We start from the raw sequence: 26,887 nt of genomic DNA on the forward strand, positions 1-26,887 counted from the left end.
AAGGCAAAATTACGATTCAAAGGACAGAGCAAACATCAGAATCAGACATGGTAGAAATATGAGAATTATCAGACTGGCAATTTAAAACAACTATGATCAATATGCTAAGGGCTCTAATGGGAAAAGTAGACAGCATGCAAGAACAGATGAGCAACAAAAGCAGACAGATGGAAATCCTAAGAACCAAAAGAAATGCTAGAGATAAAAACTGTAAAAGAAACAAAGAATGCCTCTGATCGGTTTATCAGTAGACTGGACACAGCTGAGGGAAAAGCCTCTGCTCTAGGGGACACAACAACATAATCTTTGAAAACTGAAAGCAAAGAGAATGATGATGGAGGAAAATAGAATATCCAACTATAATACAACTACAAAAGGTGTTAACATATTGAGAATGTCAAGGGAAAGCAAGAAAAGAACAACAGCAACAATAATTGAAAACAGAAATGGCAGGGGTGCCTGGGTGGCTCAGTCTGTTAAGTCATCCAGCTTCGGCTCAGGTCATGATTTCATAGTTTATGAGTTCGAGCCCTGCGTTGGGCTCCTTACTGACAGCTCAGAACCTGGAGTCTGCTTTGGATTCTATGTCTCCTTCTCTCTCTGCCTCTCCCCCGTTCATGCTCTCTCCTTCAAAAATAAACATTAGACAAAAATTAAAAAAACAAACAAACCCCGAAATGGCAGAGAATTTTCCCAAATTAATGTCAGATACCAAGCCACAGATCCAGGAAACTCAAGAGAATACCAAGCAGGATAAAATGACAGAAGAACTATATCTAAGCATACTGTTTTCAAACTATAGAAAATCCAAGGCAAAGGAAAAATCCTGACAGAAGCCAGAGGAAAAAAAATGCTTCATACACAGGGGAATAATGATATGAATTATACCTAACTTCTCAGAAACCATGCAAGCAAGAAAAGAGTGGAGTAAAGTGTTAAGAGAAAAACCCCACCAAACTAAAATTCTGTGCCCTACAAAACTCTCCTTCAAAGTGAAGGAAAAATTAAGACTTTCTCAGGCAAATAAAAATTGAGAGAATTTGTTGCCAGTAGACCTGCTTTCCAAAATTTGTTAAAATAAGTGCGTTAGAGTGAAGGAAAGTAATATAGGTCACATACATGAATCTATATAAAGTAAGGAAGAACAATGAAGAAGGAATAAGTGAAGGTAAAATAAAAACTTAAAATTTTAAAAAATATTTATTTATTTTTGTGACAGAGAGACAGAGAGAGAGGGAGTGAGCATGCAGGGAGGGACAGAGAGAGAGGGAGACACAGAATCTGAAAAAAGGCTCCAGGCTTTGAGCTGTCAGCACATAGCCCGGCGTGGGGGTTAAATTCATGACCCATGAGATTGTGACCTGACCTGAGCCGAAGTCTGAGGCTTAACTGAGCCACCCAGGTACCCCTAAAATAAAAACTTTTATTTTTCTTAACTGATCTAACAAAGGAAATTTTTGTTCAAAATAACACCAACAATGTATTTGATTATGTATGCTTATGTATATATCACGTATATGCATAGATATATATGATTACATATGCTTATATATTAAATGAAAAGAATGACAGCAATGATACAAGGGAGAGGAGGGAGAAATTAGGATTATTTTGTTATTATAAGGTACTCATACTACTCATGAAGTGATAGAGTACTATTTAAAAGTGGATTTGGATTAATTGTAAATGCACATTGCAAATTTTAGGGCAACCACTTAAAAAAAAGTATCAATATGCTAAGAAAGTAGAACAAATGGTATCATAAAATGCTTAATTAAAACTTTTTACAAACAGCAGAAAAAGAGTGGAAGACAAAAAATAAGAGCAACAAACAGAAATAGTAAGGAATATGGTAGGTATTAATCCAACTGTATTAATAATCAATCTGAACATCAATGGTATAAAAGTGCACCAAGTAAAAGATTGCCAGAGTGGATCAAAAAACATGACCTAAGTATAGGCTGTCTACAAGAAATCCACTTTAAATGTAAAGACATATAAAATAAAAGTAAGTAAATGGATGGAAAAAGTTATACCATGCAAACACTAATCAAAAGAAACCAAGAGTAGTTATATTAATTTCAGAGCAGACTTCAAAGTACAGAAAGTTATCAGGGATAAAGAAGGGTATTACATAATGATAAAGGAGTCAGTTCTTCAAAAAAGGTAATAATTCTTACCATGTATGTGCCTTAAAACAGAGCATCAAACTATGTGAGGCAAAACTAATTGTAAAGAGAAACTGCAATTAGAAATACATGAATCCACTATCACAGTTGGAGACTTAATCCTCTATCAGAAATGGACAGATTCAGTAGCCAGAAAAATCAGTAAGGACATAGTAGAAATCAAATACACCATCAGTCAAGTGGATATAATTAACATCTACAGACTAATCCCATCCAAAAGCAGAATACGTATTTTTTTCAAATTCACCTGTAACATTCACCAAGAGATCACATTTTAGGTCATGAAACACATCTTTTTTTTTTTTTTTTAATGTTTTTATTTATTTATTTTGCAAGCGAGGGAAGGAGGGAGAGAAAGCGAGCCCATGCACTCAAGCAGGGGAGGGGCAGAGAGAGAATCCCGAGAAGGCTCTGAGGTGTCAGTGCAGAACCCAATGCAGGGTTTTGATCTCAGGAACTGTTATATCATGACTTGAGCCGAAATCAAGAGTTGGACGCTCAACAAACTGAGCCACCAAGGCACCCCAGTCACAAAACACATCTTAACAAATTTAAAAGAACAGAAATCATACAATGTCTGCTCTTAGATCACAATGGAATTAAACTAGAAATCAGTATCAGAAAGATACATGGAGATTAAAGAATATACTTTAACACATGATACAAAGAAGAAATCCCAAGGGAAATTTTAAATGAAAATGAAATGAAATGAAAATAATAGCACTTCAAAATTTGTGTAATGCAGTGAAAGCAATGGTTAGAGGGAAATTACAGCACTGAACGCACATATCAGAAAAGAAAAATCCAAAATCAATAATCTAGAAGCTTCTACCATAGAAAACTAGAAAAAGATGGCCAAATTGAATCCAAAGTGAAAGAAAAGAAACACTAAAAATCAGAGTAGAAATCAATGAAATTAAAAACATAAAGCAATACATAATATCAGCGAAATCAAAAGCTGGTTCTTTGAAAAGATCAATAAAATTGATTAGTCAGCCAAAAAGAGTTGGGGGGAAGAGAAGCTACAAATTATTAATACCAGAAATTAAAGAGAAAACATCATTACAGATCCTATGGACATTAACAGGAGAATAAAGGAATACTATAAACAAATCTGTGCCTGCATATTTGATAATCCAGATGAAACAGACCAATTCCTTGAAACACACAACTTGCCAATTTCACACAAGAAGAAATGGACAATCTGAAAAGGCCTATATCTATTAAATAAATTGATTCAATAACTAATAACTTTCCAAAGCAGGAAGCACCAAGCTCAAATGAGTTAACTGGTGATTCTACCAAATGTTTAAGGAATAAACCTACCAATTCTCTACAGTCTCTTTCGGATGACAAAAGCAGAAGCAGTACTTTCTACCTCATTCTACGAGGCCAGCATTATCCTAATACCAAAATCAGACAAAGATATTACAAGAAAACTACAGACTAGTATCTTCATGAATATAAAGCAAAAATCCTCATCAAAATATGAGTAAACTGAATCCAACACTGTACTGAAAAATAAATATATACACTATGATCAAGTGGGATGTAACCCAGGTATGCAAAGCTGGTTCAACACTTGAAAATCAATTAATATATTCCATCACATCAACAGGCTAAAGAAGAAAAATCAGTATCTTATCAATAAATATAGAAAAAGAATTTGACAAAACCCAACAGCAATCCTTGATAAAAACTCTCACTAAATCAGGAATAAAAGGGGATTTTCTCAATTTGATAAATACAATCTACAAAAAACCGTATAGCTAACATGCTTAATGGTGAAAAACTTGAAGATTTCCCAGTAAATCAGGTATAAGACAAGAATGTCCCTGCTCACCAACCCTTTTCAACACTGTACTGGAAATTCTAGTTAATTCAATAAGACAAAAAAGGAAATATAAAGTATACAGAGTAGAAAGGAAGAAATCAGTTATTATTTGCAGATGACACGACTGTCTATGTACAAAATCCTAAAGAACTGACAGAAAATCCGTCCTGGAACTAATATGCAATTGCAGCAAGGTTGCAGGATACAAAGTTACAAGTGGAATTTGAAATTAAAAACATAATGCCATTTACATCTGCACCCCTGAAAATGAATTAAGATATAAATCTAACAAAAAATATACAATACCTATATGAGGAAAACTACAAAACTGATGAAATGAAAGAATTAAATATATGGAGACACGTTCCATGTTCATGCCTACAAAGACAAAGTACTAAGTTCTTTGTAACTTGATCTATATAGTCCATGCAGTTCCAACCAAAATCTCAGCAAGTTATTTTGTGGATATTGACAAGTGGATTCTAAGTTTTATATCGAGAGGCAAAAGACCCAGGATAGCCAGTACTGATGGAGAACAACTAAGTTCGAAGACTGACACGATACAATTGTAAAACTTACTATAAAGCTACAGTAAAATCATTTTGCAAAATATAAGTATACCATCATCACACTGTATACCTTAAACTTATACAAGGCTATATGTCAAATTTATCTCAATAAGGCTGGAAAAATGAGAAAAAATATCTATAGTAACTAAGAGAGTGTGGTACTGGCCAATGAATAGACATATAGATCAAAGGAACAGAAAAGAGAACCCAGAAACAGGCCCACATAAATATAATCAACTGATCTTTGTGACAAAGGAGCAAAGGTAATAAAATGGAGTAAAAGCAGTCTCTTCAATAAATGAACTGGATGTGCAAAGCAAATAAATGAGTTGAGACACAGAGCTTACGTTGTTCACAAAAACCAATTCAAAATGGATTATAAACCATTTTGTAAATGTAAAATTTATAAATGTAAAATGTAAGACTATAAAACTCCTACAAAATAATATAGGAGAAAACCTAGATAACCCAGGGTATGGCAATGACTTTTTACAACACCAAAGGCAGGGTCTCTGGAATAATAATTGATAAGGCAGAGTTAATTAAAATTAAAAACTTCTGTTCTGCAAAAGACACTGTCTAGAGAAAGAGAAGACAACCACAGACTGGGAGAAAATATTTGCAAAATACATATCTGATAAAGGAATTGCTATCTAACATATAGAAACAACTCTTAAAACTCAACAATAAGAAAACAAACAACCTAATTTAAAAATGGGCTACACATCTGAACAGATACCTCACCAAAGAAAATATACAGATGGCAAATTAAGCACATTAAAAGTTGCTCCACATCATATGTCATCAAGGAAATGCAAAATTAAAATAAGACACAACTAGGGGCACCTGGGTGGTTCAGTGGGTCAAGCGTCTGACTTCAGCTTAGGTCATGATCTCAGTTTGTGAGGTCAAGCCCCGTGTCGGGCTCTGTGCTGACTGCTTGGGGCCTGGAGCCAGCTTCTGATTCTGCGTCTCCCTCTCTCTCTGCCCCTCCACCACTCACGCTCTGTCTCTCTCAAAAATAAACATTAAAAAAATTTTTTTTAAAAATAAGACACCTATTAGAATGGCCAAAATCTGAAACAATGACAACACCGAATCCTGGTGAGGATGTGGAACAAAAGAAACTCTCATACATTGCTGATAGGAATAGAAAATGGTACAGCAACTTTGGAAGATAGTTTTGCAGTTTCTTATAAAACTAAACACACTCTAACCATGTGATCCAGCAATCACAAGCCTTAGTATTTACCCAAAAGACTTAAAAATTTAAGTCCTTACAATTACCTACACAGGGATGTTTATATCAGTTTCATTCATAATTGCAAAAATTTGGAAGCAACCAAGATGTCCTTCAGTAGGTAAATGGCTAAATCAATTGTGGTATTTCTAGACAATGGTATAATTCTCAACATGAAAAAGAAATGACCTTATCAAGCCATGAAAGGACATGGAGGAACTTTACATGCATATTACACTAAGTGAAAGAAGCTTATGTGAAAAGGCTACATACTTTGTGATTCCAACCATATAACATTCTGGAAAAGGCAAAACTATGGAAACAGTAAAATCATCAGTGGTTGCTAGGGTTTGGGGGATGAGAGGAAAGATGAACAAGCACAGCACAGAGGATTTTTAGGGAAGTGAATAAAATACTCTGTATGATTCCATAATGATGGATGCATGTCATTATACATTTGTCTAAACCCACAGAATGTACATCAAGAATGAACTATAATGTAACCAATCATGAACTTTGGTGATTATGATATGTCAAGGTAGGTTTATCAATTATAACAAGTGTATCATCTTGGTGGTAGATGCTGATAATGGGGAGACTATGCATGTGTAAGGGCAGAGTGATACATGGGAATTCTCCTTCCCTTCCCCTCAATTTTGCTGTGAACCTAAAACTTCTCTAAAAATTAAGCTAAATCAAATCAAATCAAATCAAATCAAATAGTTCTCTGTTAGTTTGGAAGACTGCACATACCCAAGGCTGCTCCTTCTCAGGAGCAATGAGAGAGGGAACTTCCAAGCTGCTAGTCTGCTGGCTGACTGTGGAGCAAAGTAACACCCCTGAATTGTGACAGCAGTCTCAAGCGACACACACAACAAAGAGTAAAAAGTAAAAATCTAAATGGCCAAGGAGGTTTAAGCACAACCTTTGATTAATGAGTCTAATGCTGACATAGGCTTGACTCCTAGGAATTCAAGCCAAATGATAAAAAACAAACAAACAAACAAACAAAAAAAAAAAAAAACAAGGGGAAAAATCTGAGTAGGGATAGCAGAGGCTGCACACTGTAAGAGAAATAGACTTCATAGTTTGTTCATCCAAATCTCTTAACAAATGACCAAGCAAACAACATCAATCTCTAGGGGTGCAGTGAATTGGTATGAAGTGTACCTAAATTATTTCACAACGTATCATGTATGCAACATATTATCTAAATTGTTCAGTTTTAAACAAAAAATTATGAGACATGCAAAGTAATAGGGAAATATGACCTACATGTAGCAGTAAAAAAGTGAGCAATAAAAACAGTGGCCCATAAAGATTGCAAAGCAATATTTTAAATATGTTCAAAGAACTAAAAAAATATATACATAAGGAATGAAAAATATGTCACTATCTCATTAAATAGAGAATAAGAAGAATAAAAAGAAATGATAAAAAGAGAACAAATGGAAATTTTGCAGTTGCAAATTACAATAACAAATTAAGAATTCTAGGGGCGCCTGGGTGGCGCAGTCGGTTAAGCGTCCGACTTCAGCCAGGTCACGATCTCGCGGTCCGTGAGTTCGAGCCCCGCATCAGGCTCTGGGCTGATGGCTCAGAGCCTGGAGCCTGTTTCCGATTCTGTGTCTCCCTCTCACTCTGCCCCTCCCCCGTTCATGCTCTGTCTCTCTCTGTCCCAAAAATAAATAAACGTTAAAAAAAAAAAATTTTTTTTTAAAAAAAAGAATACATCACAAAGAAAATGAGAAAGTCACGGAGATGAATGAAAATATAAATGCAACATATCAGAATCTGTAAGATGCAACTAAAGTAATGCTCAGAAGAAAATGTATACCTGTAAATGCCTAGAATAAATAAGTTTTCAAACTAACCACCCCCCTGTCCCCCCCCCCCCCACAAATACCCAACATCACTCATTCTCTATCATATTATTCTATTTCAGTGCCTGAGACTCTTGTTCCTATGTTATGTTGTGTCCCCCTTACATTAGAAACTTTGTATTGTTCGCTGTCTGGCCATACTAGAATAACAGTTATACAACAGTACCTGACCATATTGTTTAATAAATCTTTTTTGACCAAATGAAGTCGGCATCTCTCCTTAGAATTATCACTCATATTCATATGATTTTTAACTGTCTCTCCAAATTTCTGTTCATTTAACATTATTACAACTGATATACCTTTCTACCAAATTCATAAAATTCAGTATCCCATCAATATTTTTTATGAAAACTGCACATACTACTTCTTTAAACTATTATCAGTTATCAAAAATAAAAAATAGAAAAAGAAATCAATCTTCTTGGACCAAATCAAATAAAAAATTCAGTTTACCTTTGAACATGGATTTGAATTGTGCACGTCCACTTAAATGTGGATTTTTTTTCAATAAATACACTACATACCATAAATATATTTTCTCTTATGACTTTAACATTTTCTTTTCCCTAGCTTACTTTATTATAAGAAAGCATAAAATATATATAACATATGAAAGATGTTAACTATTATCGGTAAGGCTTCTAGTCATTAATAGGCTACAAATAGTTAAGTTTTTGGGAAGTCAAAAGTTACACAGTACAGCATAGAGGGTATAGTCAATAATACTGTAATAATGTTGTATGATGACAGTTACTAAATTTACCATGGTGAGCACTGTTATGTATAGAATTCCTGAGTCACTATATTATATACCTGAAACTAACATAATATCATATGTCGACTATACTTAAGTAATAAAAAATAACATTAAAAAAGTGTGAAATTTAAAATTTAATAAATACCCTTTTATTTTAAATTAAAAAAAAGTTAAAACACGATTTTTGATTGTGAGGAGGTCTGCACCCCTAACCCATGTTGTTCAAGAGTCAACTGTAAAACTAAAATATAATTAATGTAAGAGGGAAAAAAGAAAGGGTTACACAATGGGTAAGCCAATGTTCCTACTTCTTTGAATTGTGGAATAAGAAAAGAAATCATTGCCCACTTACTCAATTTAATCTTGCAAATTCTAGAGTACTAAAGGTGAACAGTGAAAGAACAATTATATAGATGCTTGAAAGAAAACTATGGTTCCTTAAAACAATCAGAGCATATGTTATCAACAGTAATTATATCTAGATGACTAACATTTTTCCAAAAAATAAAACATTTAAAATTACAAGGGTATCATGATGAAAGTAACTTACACAGTCTTTTTGTCCTGTCGAAGAAGTTTAGAAGAAAATTCACTTAATACTTCCAGGAAAGCCAGATTAGGAGGGGGATATTCTTGTCCTTTCTGATTTTGGTATTTAAAGGCAAACTCTATGCCATCCCTGAAGTAAAAGAAAATAACTTCTTATTTTTCCAGATAAGTAGGGTTAGAATTTCAAAGTAGTTGAAAAGGCAGGAAAATTCTCAATGGGTTAGAATTTCAAAGTAGTTGAAAAGGCAGGAAAATCATCACTGAAGGAAGTAAAATCCGATAAATTTGAAGGGCAAAACAATGTTAACTTGTATGACATATATACCTATTAGTATTCTATTATTTACAGTAGAAAAGTATGAGTTGTAGCAAATAATATAAAAAATAGCTGAATAACCACAAAGCTAAATTCCTGTATGTATCTTATAGGGGTAACACAATACCCTGGAAAGGGCATTAGACTGTCAGAAACTTTGGTTCTCAGAGTTGGGTCACGGGACCAAGCAGCTATATGAGGTATTTAAACGTAAGGTATTTAACATTTTCTGTCATTCAGTTTTTAGTTATGAAATAAGGTTGACCAAATTAGTACAGTGTTTTTAAACCCATGTCTCCTATAACATTTTCTCACTGACTGACCAGATATTTTGTTAAATTTTACTTTCTATTCTTTATAAATGAAAAAATAGACAGTTGAAGTATTTTTCAAATTCAAAAGGCCCTCCTAGTTGAGAATAACTAGATGACACAACCTCTGAAGTTATTGTAACTTAAAAATTCTATCATTTGTCACTTTAAAAATGGGTCAAATAACATTTATTTCAGTTAAATTCCAGTAAAACTAAAATCTTTGTAACGTAAAGGGTTTATTCAGCTCACTCACTTGTGAAGTGTGGCAACTGCTTCTCGTGTCTTGATCTGATCCAGTCCGAACGTAAGGGCAAAACGACGTGCCAGTTCTTTAATGCCACTGACATGGGCAGATGTCCTATCTAGATTGGGACCTTGCTCTTGGACAAGTTCATTAAACAACTGGTTGAAAGAAAAAAAGAGGAAAAAATCTACAGCTAAGAAATATTTATTTCATTTATTATTAGAATAGGTAATATAATTTAAAAATATTTAAAAGGCGCATGGTAAAATTTCCCTCCTTATATTTAACCGTAGTCACACTGTTCCCCTTCTCCAAGTCATCTACCATTACTAATTTCTTGAGCTCATTTTCATGCTACTTGTGTGATTAAATGTGAACAGGAATTTCTTTTTTTTTTTTTAAGTTTATTTATTTATTTTGCAAGAGACAGAGACAGCACGTGTGGGGAAGGGGCAGAGACAGAGAAACCCACACAGGCTCATACAGCCCATGCTGCCAGAGCAGAGCTTGACGTGAGGCTTGAACTCATGAAACTGGGAGGTCATGACCTGAGCCAAAAGCAAGAGTTGACACTTAACCGACTGAGCCACCCAGGTGCCCTAGGAATTTATTTCTTTTTAACAAAAAAATAATATATTTTAGTCTGGGGGAAAATAAATATGTTTATAGAAATATACTTTATATTCATAAACATTTACGTGTTCTTTTTGTTGTTTCATAAGGATGGCAATATACGATATATAGGGTTCAGAACATTGGTTTTTTTCACTGATTGTATCTTTAGACAAGAACACTATGTAAAAAAAAGACATTTGGATATATGGGGTGATTTTTCCTACCCACCAACAAAATATACAAAAAGGTTCTTAAGCTGGGTGGAGGGATTTTATAAATTACACATAGATTGCACATATTGTATCAAAATAACAACAACGAAATAAATCTGGAGTACTAAAGAATATAAAAGCTATCATTGTTCTACCACCAAGGTCAGACACTTAAATTTATCTATACATATCTGTCTTCCCTACAAGATATGAATAGTCCAGGCTTTCATCTAAAGCCACTCCCTACTTATTTACTAGATCTCACTCCATTTTACCTATTTAGCAATTTTGCTCTCATGCTTACTGCTCTGTCCTGCATCCTTAACTATTCCCTCTCTACTACCTGCATGCATCTTAAAAAGAAACCAACATAAAAAAACAAACAAACAAAAAAACCCCATAACTTAACTCTATCTCCTATGTCAGCTAGTAACACATCGTTTTGATTCTCTTTATGGCAAAGATCCTAAAAAGGATTGTTTACACTGTTTTTCTTCACTTCCTCACTCCCAATCTCTCAGTTCACTCTAATCATACCATTCCATTGAAATGGCTCTTCTAGTAATTATGTTGTCCACCTTCTCATTTTCTTCACCAACAGAGTGCCATGACTAGAAACAGCAGGTCTTCAAAAGATTTTCAAATTTATTTACAGATAATTACTTATAAATTTTTAAACTTCAAAATGTTTTCAGAAATGGTTGTACACGATAGCCTTAAATTTTAAAATGTATACTTAAAATGAATACAAAAAATATATCTCTTTGTGCAAAATTCAAGTAATATAAAAATAAAAGTTCTCCTTCCTCTGTCCCATTAAATATCATTCTTCTCTCCAAAGGTAATTTATGTGAAAGTTTCAAGGTTTTCTAGACTAGTTTAGACACACCAATATATCACATACACAAAACTTCTAATATAAATGGTACTATTCTATATATTTTGTCCTGAAACTTGCTCCGTTTTTTCCTGCTTTTTCAAGTTTTTATTTAAATTCCAGTTAGCTAACAGAGGGTGTAATATTAATTTTAGGTGTAGAATTTAGGGATTCATCACTTACATACAACACCCAGTGCCCATCACAACGAGTGCCCTCCTTACTACCCATCACCCATTTAAGCCATCCCCCCACCTACCTCCCCTCCATCAACCCTCAGTTTGTTCTCTGTTAAGAATCTGTTTTGTTTCTTAAATTCCACATGAGAGAAATCATATGGGGTGTCTCTCTGACTTGTTTCGCTTAGCATGATGGTCTCTAGCTCCAACCACACTGCTGCAAATGACAAGATTTCACTCTTTTTTATGGCTAAGGAATATTCCATTGTATATTTTTGTGTGTGTGTGTACCTCTTTGAATGTGCATGTCTCTTTCAATTAGTATTTTTGTATTCTTTGGGTAAATACCTAGTAGTGCAATTGCTGGGTATTGGACAGTTTTATTTTTAACTTTTTGAGGAACCTCCATACTGTTTTCCAGAGTGGCTGTACCAGTTTGGATTTCCACCAACAGTGCATGAAGCTTCCCCTTTCTCCAAAACTTGCTATTTTTCACTTAATATTTTGTCTTAAAACTTTTAGCTACTTCAGAGTTTCACACTTTAACCATTCTTCTGCTGAATCTCCAATCTTTCAATATTATAGACTGCTACAATAAAACATATTTTACATACATACCTTTGTGTGCACCTGCATGTACCTCTATAGATACCTAGCAGCAAAAAGTGACTTTTAAAAGGAGTATTTATCTTCAAGTTTGATATATTCTGCAAAATTGTATTTCAAGAAGGCAATAGAATTTTCTTAAAAAAAAATTTTTTTTTTTTAAGTTTACTTCATTTATTTTTAGAGAGAGACAGAGAGAGAGCACGGGAGGGGCAGAGAGAGAGAATCCCAAGCGGGCTCTATGCTGACAGTCATGTGGGGCTCAAACTCACGAATTGTGAAATCATGACCTGGACTGAAATCAAGAGTCGGACACTTAACTGACAACTGAGCCACCCAGGTGTCCTGGCAATAGCAATTTCTTTCACAAAAGACCCTTTTTCTCTACATCTTTATCAACTGTTGGTATTAACAATGATTTAAATTCATGCTAATCTGTTCATCAGTGATAAATATCTCTTTGTTTCAATTCGTATTTCATCAATTATTTAAAAATTTTTTTTTAATGTTTTATTTATTTTTGAGAGACAGAGACAAAGCGTGAATGTGGGGGAGACACAGAATCTGAAGCAGGCTCCAGGCCCTGGGCTGTCAGCACAGAGCCCATCACGGGGCTCAAACCCACAGAACACGAGATCATGACCTGAGCCAAAGTCAGACACTTAACCAACTGAGCCACCCAGGCATCCCTTTATTAATTATTAATGAAGTTATGCCTCTTTTCTTAGGGTTATTGTTTTATAAGATTTCTCTTCTGAAAAGTAACTTTTCATATCCCTTGCTCACTTTTCTAAGGAATGTGTTTTTGTTATTGATTTGTAGGATTTATTATGTATGATTGAAAATATTTCCCCCAACCTGTCATTTGTTTTTTAACTTTGTTCATAGGGCTGGTTGACATATAAATGTATTTAAGTTTACATACACAAACCTAAGGCCCCACCTACCCCCTGAAATCTCTGTATTAATTCATGAGGCATTTATTAGGGACTCTGATTTATATATGTGACCTATTTCATTATTTGAATACTATTCTTGCCCTTTCTTCATTAAATATGTTAAAAAAATATTTATGTATTTTTCTTTTTAGATGAGTACTTTTTAAAATATCCATTTGCATTTCATCTGGTCCAAGAGTAGATCACTTTAGGATTTCATTATTTGAAATGTGTACTATAAGACTATCTTCCAAAAGAAAAGACAGATAACACATGTTTTTGTACCAGAAAGTATCCATAGTAATGTATTGATTACTACTTATTATTACTTAAACAATGACCTAGTTTAAGTGAGGTAAAATATACCTAGTACATACTAAGCACATAAAAGTGCTCAGTAACATTAATTCTAACCTTTAGCTCTTTCCTTTAGATTTCTTACCTGCTGTAAACTGAGAATGAGGGTCTTGGCACACTGAATTTTATCAATCTGTCTGGTTTTACTCAGTGTTTCCTTAATAATATCACCATAGTCATTGTAATACTATGAGAAAAAGAAAGAAAATACAGTTTTAAAATTATTGAAATTTCATGAGACAAAGTAGATTGGTGAAAAAAATGGAAGGGGGAGTTCAGAGGTGTTTAATTTCTTCATCTTAAACATAATGAGAGACAAAAGATATTGTCTAAAGTTAAAGGAATACACATTTGATATTTAAGATTAAGAAACAGTGAAAGTTAACGATAAAACTGAAAACCGGGAATTGTAGAAGAGGAAGATAGGTAAACAAAATTCCTTATTCTCTGTAATACAGATTCAATAGACATCACTTAAAAGGTAACAAATCAACAAACAGAACTTTGGTAGAAACTTAGCAAAGAACTAAACCAGAACAATTAAAACTGCTTACCTCTGGGGAGTGAGCCTAAATAAGTGGGAAGGGCAGATTAGGGTCACAGACTTAACTTTAAATACTTTTGTGTTGTATCTCATTCCCTGTCACCACCACATGTGTGTATGTTACTATTATAAAAAATAAAAACAATGACTTGTTCGGTAGTGACTGAGAAAAATCTAACTAATTTCTTTATAATTCAGTTTTTTGATATAGGATTTAAAAAATTTTCCTTGTGAGTAAATAATTTAAAAAACCCTTATTTAAAGCCATTAAATCTGGATGTTATTTCCAAGTGAAAGCTTAAAAACCTACAACTTATGTGAAAAAGTAATATATTAGCTTAGTAATTGGATTTTTATAATTTACAAAAAAGATGGCTATGCGTCCATGATATAAGGTGCAAAAAAAGAGAAAGATACAATAATACACTAAAGTGGTTAAACAGGGAGATCTCTAATAAATTCAGATTTGTAATGGTCATACAGAGAACTGGGGCAAAAAGCTATATATACATACCTAAGGGTATATAACAAAGACTAGCAAATAACTATCAGAATACTCTCAAAAAGATTACAGCTTTTAATGAGAAGCACAACAATTGCTAAGGATGATAATAAATTTTGGATAAGGCTCATTTCTTGAAATCAATACAGTATTATAAAGGGATGAAAAGGAAAAACCATGGTATACTCATATTTATCCATCCAAACATAATGTTTAGATATTATGCTAGGAAGCCATCTCAGACTCCTTTCACTTAGGTCTCTCTCTATATCCTGTGTTTGCTTTGTAATTTGTACATCTACCACTACAATAATTGTGCTGAGGTTTTATGGTCTAGTGGGAAGAGCTAAGCTTGGAAGCTAGACAAACCTAGAATCAAATTCCAGTTTTTGCTATTTATAATAGTTATGTGACCATGTAAAGTTACTTAACCTCTTTGAGCCTTAATTTCCTTATCTATAAATGACAGGATTACTGTAAACAACAAACATTATGAAAGAGCCTCAGAACAGTATCTCATATATAAATTGCACAGAACAAAGGCAGCCACTCATTATTACCATGTTACATTATATTATGCTTGTATTTCAGTTTCCCTATTAACCTGTAAGCTCCTTAGTGCAGAAATCATGTTTTATTTAAATCTCTGGCTATCAACACAGTGTTGGTCACACGGCAGTTGTTCAGCAAAATATGATGAATTAATTACTATTTATCCTACCTAGAAATGGACCATACATAACCAAACATGGATAAAGATGCAAGTGGATCAATGGCACACACAATATTCTGAACATGCGCAAAACAAAACACTATCTGTGTCAGGAGAACAAGGTAAAAACACATAAACTGAGAAGTCTGCCTGTCATAAAGATTTCTGAGCAATGCTTTTTTAGAGGGTCGGGAACAAAATGGAGCTTAAGGAAAGCAAATAGCCAGGAAGGTGAGTACCTACCAAAATCCTATCATATGAAGAATGGTTTAAAACCCTTCAGCATTTCCTTACCACCCTGAGGAAAAAAATTCAAGCTTCTCACACAGCATATAGTCACTAATGACACCTTCTTTAAATCTTATCTTTTGCTCCACTTTCATAAGCAATCTATGTTGTCACATCAAATTACTTGCACTTCCCACAAAGAATTCACATTCCTTTGTCTGTACATGAAGTTCAATCTGCCCACAAGTCCTCCCACTACTTCTTTGCTTACTAATTTATGCTTAGTGTCTTAGACTTAGTTCCGAAGTCACCTCTAAGCAATTTCCATTAACCCTTATATTTCTTTAGAATATATAAAGAAACATATATTGTCTGTTTTATATATTTCCAGGAACCCCTATACATACCTTGGTTATACTATATAATGCAACTGTCTAATTGTTGAGTCTTTTTGCCTTTAGACTACTTTAGAATGGAATTAAAGAAAATCTTTATAACTTCAGTGCCTGGCAGGCAGCATGGTATATAGTAGGCATACTTATAAAAATGTCTTGAAGAGATGTCATAAGGAAGAGAGATTAGGTTTCTTCCATGTTATCAAGAGAGTCTATAAAGCTTCATGGAAACAAAAAGGTGTTCTTCCAATAAATGTGAAGATGTCCCACATTATGGGGTTGATATAATGGAACAGATTGACAAAAAGCTTATACTTCTATAAAAGAGAGAAACTTTAAATATATCAGAAAATCATCAACAATACATAGGTAAAAGCTGTGAATTTTAGCTTCTGTTCTCATCTTTTCATTTTAATTGCAAATTTCTCTGCCACTGAGATGGAAGGAGAAAAATAAGGATATGAAACTATACCTTCATGTAGTGTTTAAAGATGTCTGCAGCTGCATGCATGTCAACAATATCATAAATGATAAGTTTGCTGAAGGCAGCAAGTAGATTCCTTCTTTTATGTAAGGCCTCAATTTTATTAGCTTCATCTTCTTCATCACCCTCTAACCACAGAAAATAAATTCGTTATGAACTTTGGCCCTTTATACAAGGTAAAACAAAATAGACAATCTGTATAATGAAACACTGGCTTATAACTTTACAAGTAGTACCATTCAGTTTTAGATAAGATAAAAATTGTGATTATTTTAGGGTGGTATATTTAGTTGCACTGATTATACATTTAGTAGGTACCAAGGTTCCTACTTCCAAGAGACTGTCACAGCAAAGACTGCGTAAGATAAGCAAATCATATATAAATTCTTTTTCTGATATTTTTATCCTAATAATACTGTTGTCTGTCAATCTTGAAGATGCTATCTTTTCTAATTTCAATTACATGCTATTAGCTATATTTTAACAGAGAAGAAATTTCTGGAAATGTTTAAGACATAGAGAAAAAGTTTTCTTTTAGAAAGAAATATGCGGGGAGTAATGGAAATATATGGAGGTGTTAGTTTTCAGTGCTTGTCCTAAACATGGTTACATTATACATTTTGCATAACATTTATGCATATATACATTTTTTAAAACAAAGCTTACTATCAAATACTTTCCAAATGAGAAGTGTTTCTTCCTCAGTTTTTTAATTCTCAGGTCCCACTGGCTTGTCTATCTTTGATCCCTGAAAAAATTTCTTTATAAGGCTCCAGATGTTCACATGTTAATGTTTGTTTTAGGCTCTGTACTGACGCTCCCATGTCTTGGCCTGCCCATACTTGGAGAGTGTTCTTTCTTTCCTTCTTCACATGTATATATTCAGAAAAGAACTTACTCAACTTTTCTCTTCCCTTTCCATTAATTACTCCTGCTGTGAAGCACCAAGGCTTCGAGAAGTTGGAAATCTTTTTGCTTAAAACAAGTAGTAGGTAAATTTTATCTCCTGTGATTAAAATGGACTCTAGAGATTTTGTTTCACAATTTAGTATTTTCTAAAATGTTCTGTTAAGTAAAGAACACTCTAATAGCACCAGACAGATCTGCAGATTAGATATACAGATCTTAAACAGCTGAAATAATCTATTTCACAAATATCCTATATAACATTTATTTATAGTCAGCCTAATTATGCTATGTTATCATTATGCAGGTTTAGCATAATTTTGACTGGTAAGGTTTGATAACAGTCTTTTAGCACTTAATACCTTTACAGTTACATTTTGTTAAGAAATATATGGTGATTCTCAGGAATAGAAAGGAACTTGGATGCTTTCCTTTAGAGAAATTGTGAACCTGGACATAGTTCAATTAGGAACATATCTATCCTATATATACATTTTGCACATGTGGGAAATGACAAATGTACACATTTACTGTAGTATAATTTATAATAAGCAGAAGATTGAAAACTAGGGGTGCCTGGGTGGCTCAGTCTGTTAAGTGTCCAACTTTAGCTCAAGTCATGATCTCGCAGTTAGTGACTTTGAGCCCCATGTTGGGCTCTGTGCTGACAGTTCAGAGCCTGGAGCCTGCTTCAGATTCTGTCTCCCTCTCTCTGCCCCTCCTCCGCTCACACGCTCATGCACACTCTCTCCCTCTCAAAAAATGAATAAACATTAGAAAAAAAAGATTGGAAAGTAGCCTAACATCAATCAATAGGAGACAGATGACATAAATTATGCTATAACGAATAATTATGCTATAGCTGTTGGAAAAAGAATAAAGAAGCTCTGTATGTAGTGACAGGGAAAGACCTCTGGGGTACTATTCTAAAGAAGGGAGACTTTCACTGTGTACATTTTTATTCTTGTTGGTTCCTGAACCACATGAATGTATTAACTCTTTTTTAAAAGAGAGAAATGCTAGTACTTTTTAGGACTGAATTTGAATTTTTTCCTAGTATCTTTTGTGATCGGTTAAAAAAAAAATCAATATTATATTGATGAGATAATAACTACAAATACCCATGCTCTGGTTCTCTTCGTCTTGGTCAATGAAAACATGATCCATCACAAAACTGAGGAGTTCAGACTGGAGTCCAGTATCTGGATTAAACACCAAAGGCTGGAGGCCTTCCCTGCCACCTGTCATTAACTGGTGGCTAAATATCATCAGAAGATCACAGAGTAACATGAATGCCTAGAATGCAAAGGGAATTAATTCATCAGTAATGTAATATATAAATATAACTATAACTAGAGATCAATGTTAATGAAAACATACTAAATTAAATGCACTTCATTAACAATACCATGACAGAAACTGAGTAGTTTTAATTTCCAAACTTATTCAATATACTTTTTCTCATTAAATACTAGTCCCATTTAAGACTTTTCCTCCCTAAACATAATCTATTTCTTTTACATGGCTCTATTAACTCAAAACAGTTAAGAGATTTTGACCTGAAGTTAAGAAAAATGACTTAAAGCTAATTGTGGAAATATAAAATGAACAGAATAAATTATGACAGAGGACAGAAATCAATCATACACTTCTTAATCAAATAATAAGCATAAATCTTAAGACAAACTGTATTATTCAACAAATTACAATGCAGTACTCTAAATCTTAAAGCTACTATTTAAGGATTCTGCTTTAAAAAAATCTAACGTGGGGGTGCCTGGGTGGCTCAGTTGGTTAAGTGTCTGACTTCAGCTCAGGTCATGATCTCATGGTTCATGGGTCTGAGCCCTGCATCAGGCTCTGCTGACAGCTCAGAGCCTGGAGCCTGCTTCACATTCTGTGTCTCCCTCTCTCTCTGCCCCTCCTCAGCTTGTGCTCTTTCTCTCTCTCTCAAAAATAAACTTAAAAAAAAAAATCTTTCAGTAGGTTTAAAATTGAATTTAAGACCATTCACATAAAAATCACTATATGAAAGCTTGCCACAAGTTTAATCACACAAGGGAATTTTCAATACATTTCCTAAAGAAACAGTATGATAATGTTGTCAAATTTGCCCTATTTAATGGATGGTATGAAATGAGTCTGTGTTATCAGTTTACTGTAACTGAATGATTTTGTTGTAGGATAATTGAGGGCTCTGGTAACTCAAAACAATTCACTTACCCTGTTCTAAATATTGATTTCTATGGGAAAACACAATTTTGGTATGTATTTGGAGATGAGTGCACACTTGGCTGTCTACCTCCAGCAAGAATCATGGCAGTTCATGCTCTGACTACACCACCATGAACTACTAAATGTCTAAAGATATTCAGAAAGAGCCACTTGAAAAGGGGAGCATGAAGAGAATCCAGGGGGATGGATATATATATAGAGAGAAAGAGAGAGGGAGAGGGAGAGGGAGAATCCAGGGGGAGGGAGGGGGGAGGGAGAGGGTGAGGGCAAGGCAGAGGGCAGAGGGCAGGGGCAGAGGCAGAGGGAGAGGCAGAGGGAGAGGCAGGCCACAGTTTTGGACATCACCAGTGATGATGCACAAACAATGAATTTTTGGTTTAAATGTCCTAAGCTAGGTAGTTTTAGACAGCACTCACTGATGGGGTTCAGCAGGTTTAGAGAGTAAGGTTTAGAGTAGACCATCTCTGTTCCCATTTAAGTTAGATGCTGATAACTTAATAGATAACTAATAGATGTGATAACCTACTTAGAACGGATAGCAAAATGTGAGTACTACAGTATTCTAATTAACTAGACATTTTCTAGTCCAACAATACGATGAAAAGAACAATATGGAAAAAAGTATTCTTTTATATAAAACAGTATATAGAAGTTTTTATATAAAACAGTATATAAAAGTACTTACCAGAAGAATAGTATAATTAAACAGTTTTTAAAAATCGCTTCATGGAAACAGTACTGCCTCAGGCTCTGCTTTGACCCTCTTTGGGCTGTGCTGCCCTTCCCAAGGATTGAGGAGTCTGCTAAACCAGTGGGATATATCCACCTGCACTCCTACTATCCAAGTACAGGGACTCAGGGATTCCTTGCCCTAAGAGACCTGATTCTGCTATCAAAGCCTGCACAGCCCTCTTCTCTGGGGAGACTATATCATTTGTGTGTGTACTCCAGGTCTCAGGGTGGCTGTTTGAGGGGATAATGTTGACAGTTTGGATTTATGGGCTGAAGTGTTTACATGCATGTGTGAGAAGTTCTTCCTGGTGTGATGAGAAGAGGGTAAGGTCAGAGGAGGGTGGACCACAGGCCAGCTTCAACCCTCCCAGTTTTGGGATAGAAGTCCCAGGAATCAGGAATTATGGAACCAGGTCATTATGATAGTGTATTTGTCTAGATAAAAAGACATAAAACAAATCTGTTAGCTTGCTTTGTTAAGTTAAATATTCAGACATCCATATTTTTGTCCCAGGTTCCATAAATGTTAGGGATAGATCTGTATGTTAAGAACTGTCATAAAAAATTTACATTCTTCTTACTGTTCTTCAATGAATTTAGTTATTTTTATTGAGAGCTCTTAACTGATAATTTCTTACCTGTTCCTTCACTGGAGTATTAACATTAGATAGGCACTGTTGGCAAACAGCCAAAAAGGATTTCACTGTTTTCCTCAATACCAACAAATCCTCCTGTAAGACATTCAAATTTGCAAACATGAATTACAATATCCTATAAACCTGATCCGTAAGAAATAATAAATGGAAATAGCCAATTGACTTACTGTTAAGGAAATTCATAAAACCAAATTTATTGTTGGGAACCAAATCATATAGTTATTTCCTAGTTATCCTAATGGAAGGGGCATAATCCCAAACACTCAATTCTATTTAGCTATGGAATGCTCAGTATGATTTCCTCCAACATGTTTTCCTTTATAAATATGGTTTACTTGGGTTAATATTAAAATTGTTAGACATTCCAAAATACATACTAGTTGGTAGTAAGGTGAGGGGGCAGAGCAGCACACTGAAAAAAAATCATTAAGCAACAAATGTGCACTTAATTTCCCCCATATTCTCAGCACTCTGCAAAATGTCAAGGGAAGAAAACTAAATGTTTTTTGAGAAAAAATAATTTTAAAACAGTGTCCTTGCCCTCAAGGGGTTAACATCCTAGCAGGGAATTAGGCTAATCACAGAGTAATTAAATGTTCAATTTTTTTTTTTTTTTTTTTGTACTACCTCTAACTGTAGCAGAGAGAGCTGAGCTGGAGGGACTTTTATAAAAGGATGGGCTTTAATTTAAAATTGAATGAGTGAACAGGATTTAATTAGATGGCCATATAATATTCAATGTGAAACATTTAAAAAGTATAAAAGGAAATTTAAATTTATCAAGCACCTAAATGTGTCAGGCACTGGTTTGAGGGCTTAGTGTTACATAATCTAACATTTATATTGATTAGTAGTAGTCATTATTAGCAAGAGTTTGAAGCCAGGATTGTCTGATATCAGAGCTCATATTCTCACTAATGAGGAAGACACATGAGATAATTCAGTATTACATCGATATTTAAAATAGTAATGAAGAGTAATTAAATTAGGCTGATGTAGAAATCACTTCTAAAAAGTATTCTGTTACTAAAGTTCTTAAAGCTACTCTTTGTGCAGATGACAGTACTAATTCCTTTTGGGGATCTTCACATCCCAAATAAAGATACTTAAAAAATTATACACATTTCCTTTTGCTATCATGAGTATAGTATTTGGAAGAAGGAATAAGCTCATTTTGTGCAGAATAGTAAAAAAAAAAAAAAAAAAAAAAAATGCTGTCTTAAAAACTTTTCATGTTCCTGCAGATGAACACCCAATAACCAAAACTCAACATTCTTTGACCTTCTCTAATTTCAAAGATTCATTATACATTAGGGGAAACAGACAAGAGAACAGTCAGCTGCAACAGAATGTAAGAAATACTATGTTGGAAAGCCTAATCCAGAGTCAAAAGTAGTCACAGAAGGGCTCCCAAAGAAGGTAACATGTAAGCTGAGCTCTGAACAACTAAAAATTATCCAGCTATATAGAAAAAGGTATCCCAGAGGGCACAAAATGTTCAAAAGCCTGAACATGCTTGTGAGAGGCTGTTAATTTATTGTGGCTGGGACACAAATACGGAGGTGAGTGGCAAGAGAGAAAGCTGAAGAGGAAAACAGGATTTATTTCCATTTAAACAGGAGATCACTTAAAATTCCGTGTTAAATCATCTGGTTATTATCCTACTAGCAATAACGAACTACTGTAGAAGAATCTTTATTATGAGAGTGCTACAATTTTGTTTTAAAGAATAATATTATAAGCAGAATGGAGAATGATATGGAATAGGGAGGCTAGTTAATAAGAAATACAATCTTCTGCTGAGTGCTAATTAGGTACTAAGTACTGTGTTCTACGGGCCATAAATTTAAATCTCACAATCACCATATGAAGTAAGTGTTAATATTCCTTTTATACCCATGAGGAAACAACTTCAGAACACCCATGGATTCTAAGTGATAGGGTAAGGATCCAAATGTAGGATTATCTTATTCTTGTGACTCTAAAGTAGTCCATGCTCTTAATCATTATTCTTTGGTTCCCTTACATATTAACAAAGGCCATAGGAATAATTTAGAATGAGGGTCTGAAAATAAAATGTTGGCAGTGAAGATGTGAATAGACTGAAAAGAAATTATAAAGCAGCAGCATAGAATTTAGGAACTAATCAGAATGGGGCTGTTGATGAGTCCTAAATTTCCAGGTAGTCACCTATTAGGTGGATTATGGTGTTTATCACTGAAATAGTTAATGTAATAGTTCACAAAAATGCTAACATAATAGTTCAATTTTAGAGATGATGATCTGAGATTCCTGAAAAATATCCTACTAATGTTTAGTAGGCCATTGAATATAAGAGTTCAAAGGCCATGGGAAAGAATTTAAGCAAGAATAAAGATTTGGCAGTCCTCGGCATTTAAATGGCAACAGACATGATGGAAGAAGATGAGATCACTCAATGAGAATATGTAGAGAAGGTGGACAAAAGTATCTTGGGGAACACCAACATTTAACAGATGGATAAGAAAGAAGAGCATATGAAGAAATCTAAGAAACGGTATGAGTAGGAATAAAAACCAGAAGAATATGGTATATTCTGGAAAGAAAACATTAAAAAATGGTTTTCTAAAATATGTTTATTTACTTATTAAAGTTTACTTATTAAGAGAGAAACCAAGAGCAGGGGAGGAGCAGAGAGAGAGAATCTCAACTTGACTCCAAGGATCGAATTCACAAACCATGAGATCATGACCTGAACCAAAATCAACAGAGGCTTAACCAACTGAGCCCCTCAGCTGCACCTAGATGTTTATTTTGAGAGAAAGGGTATGCACACATGTGAGTGGATGGGAGAGGCGGAGAGAGAGAGGTAGAGAGATAATCCAAGCAGGCTCCATGCTGTCAGCACAGAGCTAGATGTGGGGCTCAATCTCACAAACCATCAGCTCATGTCCTGAGCTGAAATCAACAGTTGGATGCTTAACCAACTGAGCCATCCAGGTGCCCCAGAAAATGTTTTTAAGGAAAAAAAAAAAAAACATTAAAAAATGGAGATAGTAATTTAATAGTGACAAATGCCATAACAGAAAAGACAAGCTAAGGATTAGAAAGTATCCCATAAAACAATGATGAGGTTGTGAGTGATCTTGGGGAGAAAACTTTTAATGGAATTAAAAGGGCTGAAGTCAGACTGCAGTGGAAATCTTCCATTTTCTTGAATGGAAGAAAAAGAAGGCAACTCTTTGCTGAATAAGTAACTGAAAGAAAAAAAGCAAGCCATGCTACTGACTAGCTCTATGATCTTAGTCAATTATTTTATGTCTCAGAATTACAGAGTTTAAAAATCTATAAACAAGACAGCTGAACTATGAGATTCTATGGTACCCTGTGATTCTGCTGAATTCACTCATAGGCACTCAAACGACAACAAGACAGGTGCTAAGTGATAATAAACCTCCCACTATTCAAAGAATGAATGTTCACTGTTCCATTGTTAGTACCTAGAATAGTGCTTGGCACACGGCAGGTGTTTAATAAATACTTACTGAATGAAATGCAAGTATACGTAATACAGATAATATCACAATCCTAGGGTCAATGTGTAATATCTTCATTTTATCAAACTCTAAACAGAGTTTGAAAAAATGGTGCTAGGAGGTATTAATGCTCCTTTATTTCCTTAAATTTCTCAGCGTGCAAAGAAGCAGTCTAGGGAATCAGCTATCTTTGGAGTTGAAACCAAATATTCCTTTAAAGGTCGATCATAAAGCAGATGTGTCTTATGTAAAATGGTAACTTGCCAATTCTTTTGAAGAATTATAAATTTAACATCGCAACTAAGTAAGCAGCCTACCAATGACTAATCAGTAGAAGTATTTTAAGAAGAAACTGGAAATGGGAAGCAACCAAGAAAATAGAAGCTAAAGGCCTTTAGCAGTAAAGTTTGCACTAGATTTGGATGCAACTTAAATAGTATCTGAGTGCTCAAGAAAATTAATTTAATTATAGTCAGTTCGATTCCATTAAGAGAAATATAAAACTAATAGTTTTAGGTAAATGGGCAGAGATACTATATATTTTAACTAAATCTTATATGGTAAAGCCCTTTAAACAGCTGGGAAGAGACAGGTTCTTGTAGATTTCAGAATACAGTGCTTTTATTCACTTTACAATATTTCATTTGATTAAAATAGTTGGAATGATGACTCCCAAGGCTGTGATTGTGCTAAGTTAAGGCAGGCAACCACTTCTGGGATATGTGGTAATAAATATCTTGAGAAATTTTCAGGATGTTCAATCAAAACTTTAAAAGAGGTTCAGGGTTTGCCAGCTTAAAGCTCAAGTAGTAAGGTAAGTTTCACAGAATGGGCTTTATTCTTAATGTCTCTTAAAAAACAAGAATAAGGATAAGAAAAAATAAAAACATAAAAAGATTCTAAATAGGGCCAATAATAAGAGCTTAGTTTTAAAAGCACAAAAATTAGTAATTTACTTGAACTCCTTTAAAATATAAACCACTGAGGGGCACCTGGGTGGCTCAGTTGGTTTCAGTATCCGACTCTTGGTTTCTGCTCAGGCCATGATCTTACAGTTCGTGAATTCAAGCCCCATGCTGGGCTCTTGCTGACAGTGCAGAAGCTGCTTGGGATTCTCTTACCCACAAGCCCTCCCTCCCCCACTTTCTGCCCCTCTCTGGCGCACTCTCTCTCTCTCAAAATAAAGAAATAAACTTAAAAAATTTAAATATAAGCCACTGGCTATTTTAAAATTTGAGAAAAGTTATTACATTCCACATATTCTGGAATGAAATACTTTCTCTCCTGTTGTAATAGTTGCAAAGTCATTGTGAAAAAAATTAAATATGTTCAACTTACACTGAATAAACAAGAGCATTTTGTATGCGGTATTTTTCTGGGCTAGAATTCAATAGTAATAAAGTTAACATTTACTGGCACTTACTGTGTACCAGGCACTAATCTTAGCTTTTCATGAATTAAATTCAACTAATCCTCATAACTGTGATGGGTACTGATATTATTATCACTCCCATTTTATATATGAAGAAACAGGCACAAAGATGTTAAATGCAGGCCCAAAGACCAAAGCAGTGTGCCTCTAGTCTGTGCTCTTAACCATTTTGCTATAATGACTTTTTTCTATAAATTGAGAAAATTACTATGTTGAGGAAACAGGCATTATGGAGGTAAGATATTTGAAACTCAAATTACTCAAGTATATTTACATATAAACAAAACAGCCAGTCAACCTGATGGACTCTGAAAAACAATACCCAAGAACAGGATATGCTGATTATCCAGACTGCAATTTTAAGAAACTAGAATATTTAGGGAGTACCTCTACAACTTTTAATAGGATGGTACTTTACTTATAAATTCCCTTACAAGCCAGAGTACCTGAATTACAGAGGTGAGAACTAAACACAGCGAACAGAAGAGTAATCTGCCACTTAGTCCAGGATAAGCTATATATAAACTAAGTATACGGTACTTCTTTTCAAACACTTTTTCCTAAATGAAACAGTATTGTCTCTTATTTTCAGAAAGCAGCTTGGCATCATGAACACTTTTCCCTAAAGTAGCTATGGAAAGGAATTCAAATGGGTCAGGTGATAAGACTATACTGAGACTTAAGTTATATCTTGGGGCTAGATTCTTTCATATCCATTTTGCAAGCTGCTTAACTAGCCTGGCTGAAGTTTTTCATTTTTTGGTTTTTTCTTCCTGGTAGTACTGAAACCAAAATTTCAAGGAATTAAGATGTTTTACACCCTGGTCGGCAAAATCTCAACAATGAAAAATTTTCAACAAGGCT

At 34.3% G+C, this 26,887-nt stretch overlaps 1 protein-coding gene across 1 annotated transcript in view; it reads right to left on the minus strand.

Annotated features, from left to right (window-relative positions):
* Positions 1-26,887, minus strand: part of STAG1 (stromal antigen 1) — a 402,316-nt gene that overhangs the window by 13,027 nt on the left and 362,402 nt on the right. Inside the window, exons 23-28 of the mRNA XM_030330452.2 lie at positions 21,059-21,151; positions 18,575-18,749; positions 16,536-16,675; positions 13,768-13,869; positions 9,908-10,056; positions 9,026-9,154 (exon numbers count right to left, since the gene is read on the minus strand). Coding sequence (XP_030186312.1) covers positions 9,026-9,154; positions 9,908-10,056; positions 13,768-13,869; positions 16,536-16,675; positions 18,575-18,749; positions 21,059-21,151 — 788 coding nt within the window. The remainder of the gene's footprint in view (positions 1-9,025; positions 9,155-9,907; positions 10,057-13,767; positions 13,870-16,535; positions 16,676-18,574; positions 18,750-21,058; positions 21,152-26,887) is intronic.

Source organism: Lynx canadensis, chromosome C2 (genome assembly GCF_007474595.2).
Source record: "Lynx canadensis isolate LIC74 chromosome C2, mLynCan4.pri.v2, whole genome shotgun sequence".
Taxonomy (NCBI): Eukaryota; Metazoa; Chordata; class Mammalia; order Carnivora; family Felidae; genus Lynx; species Lynx canadensis.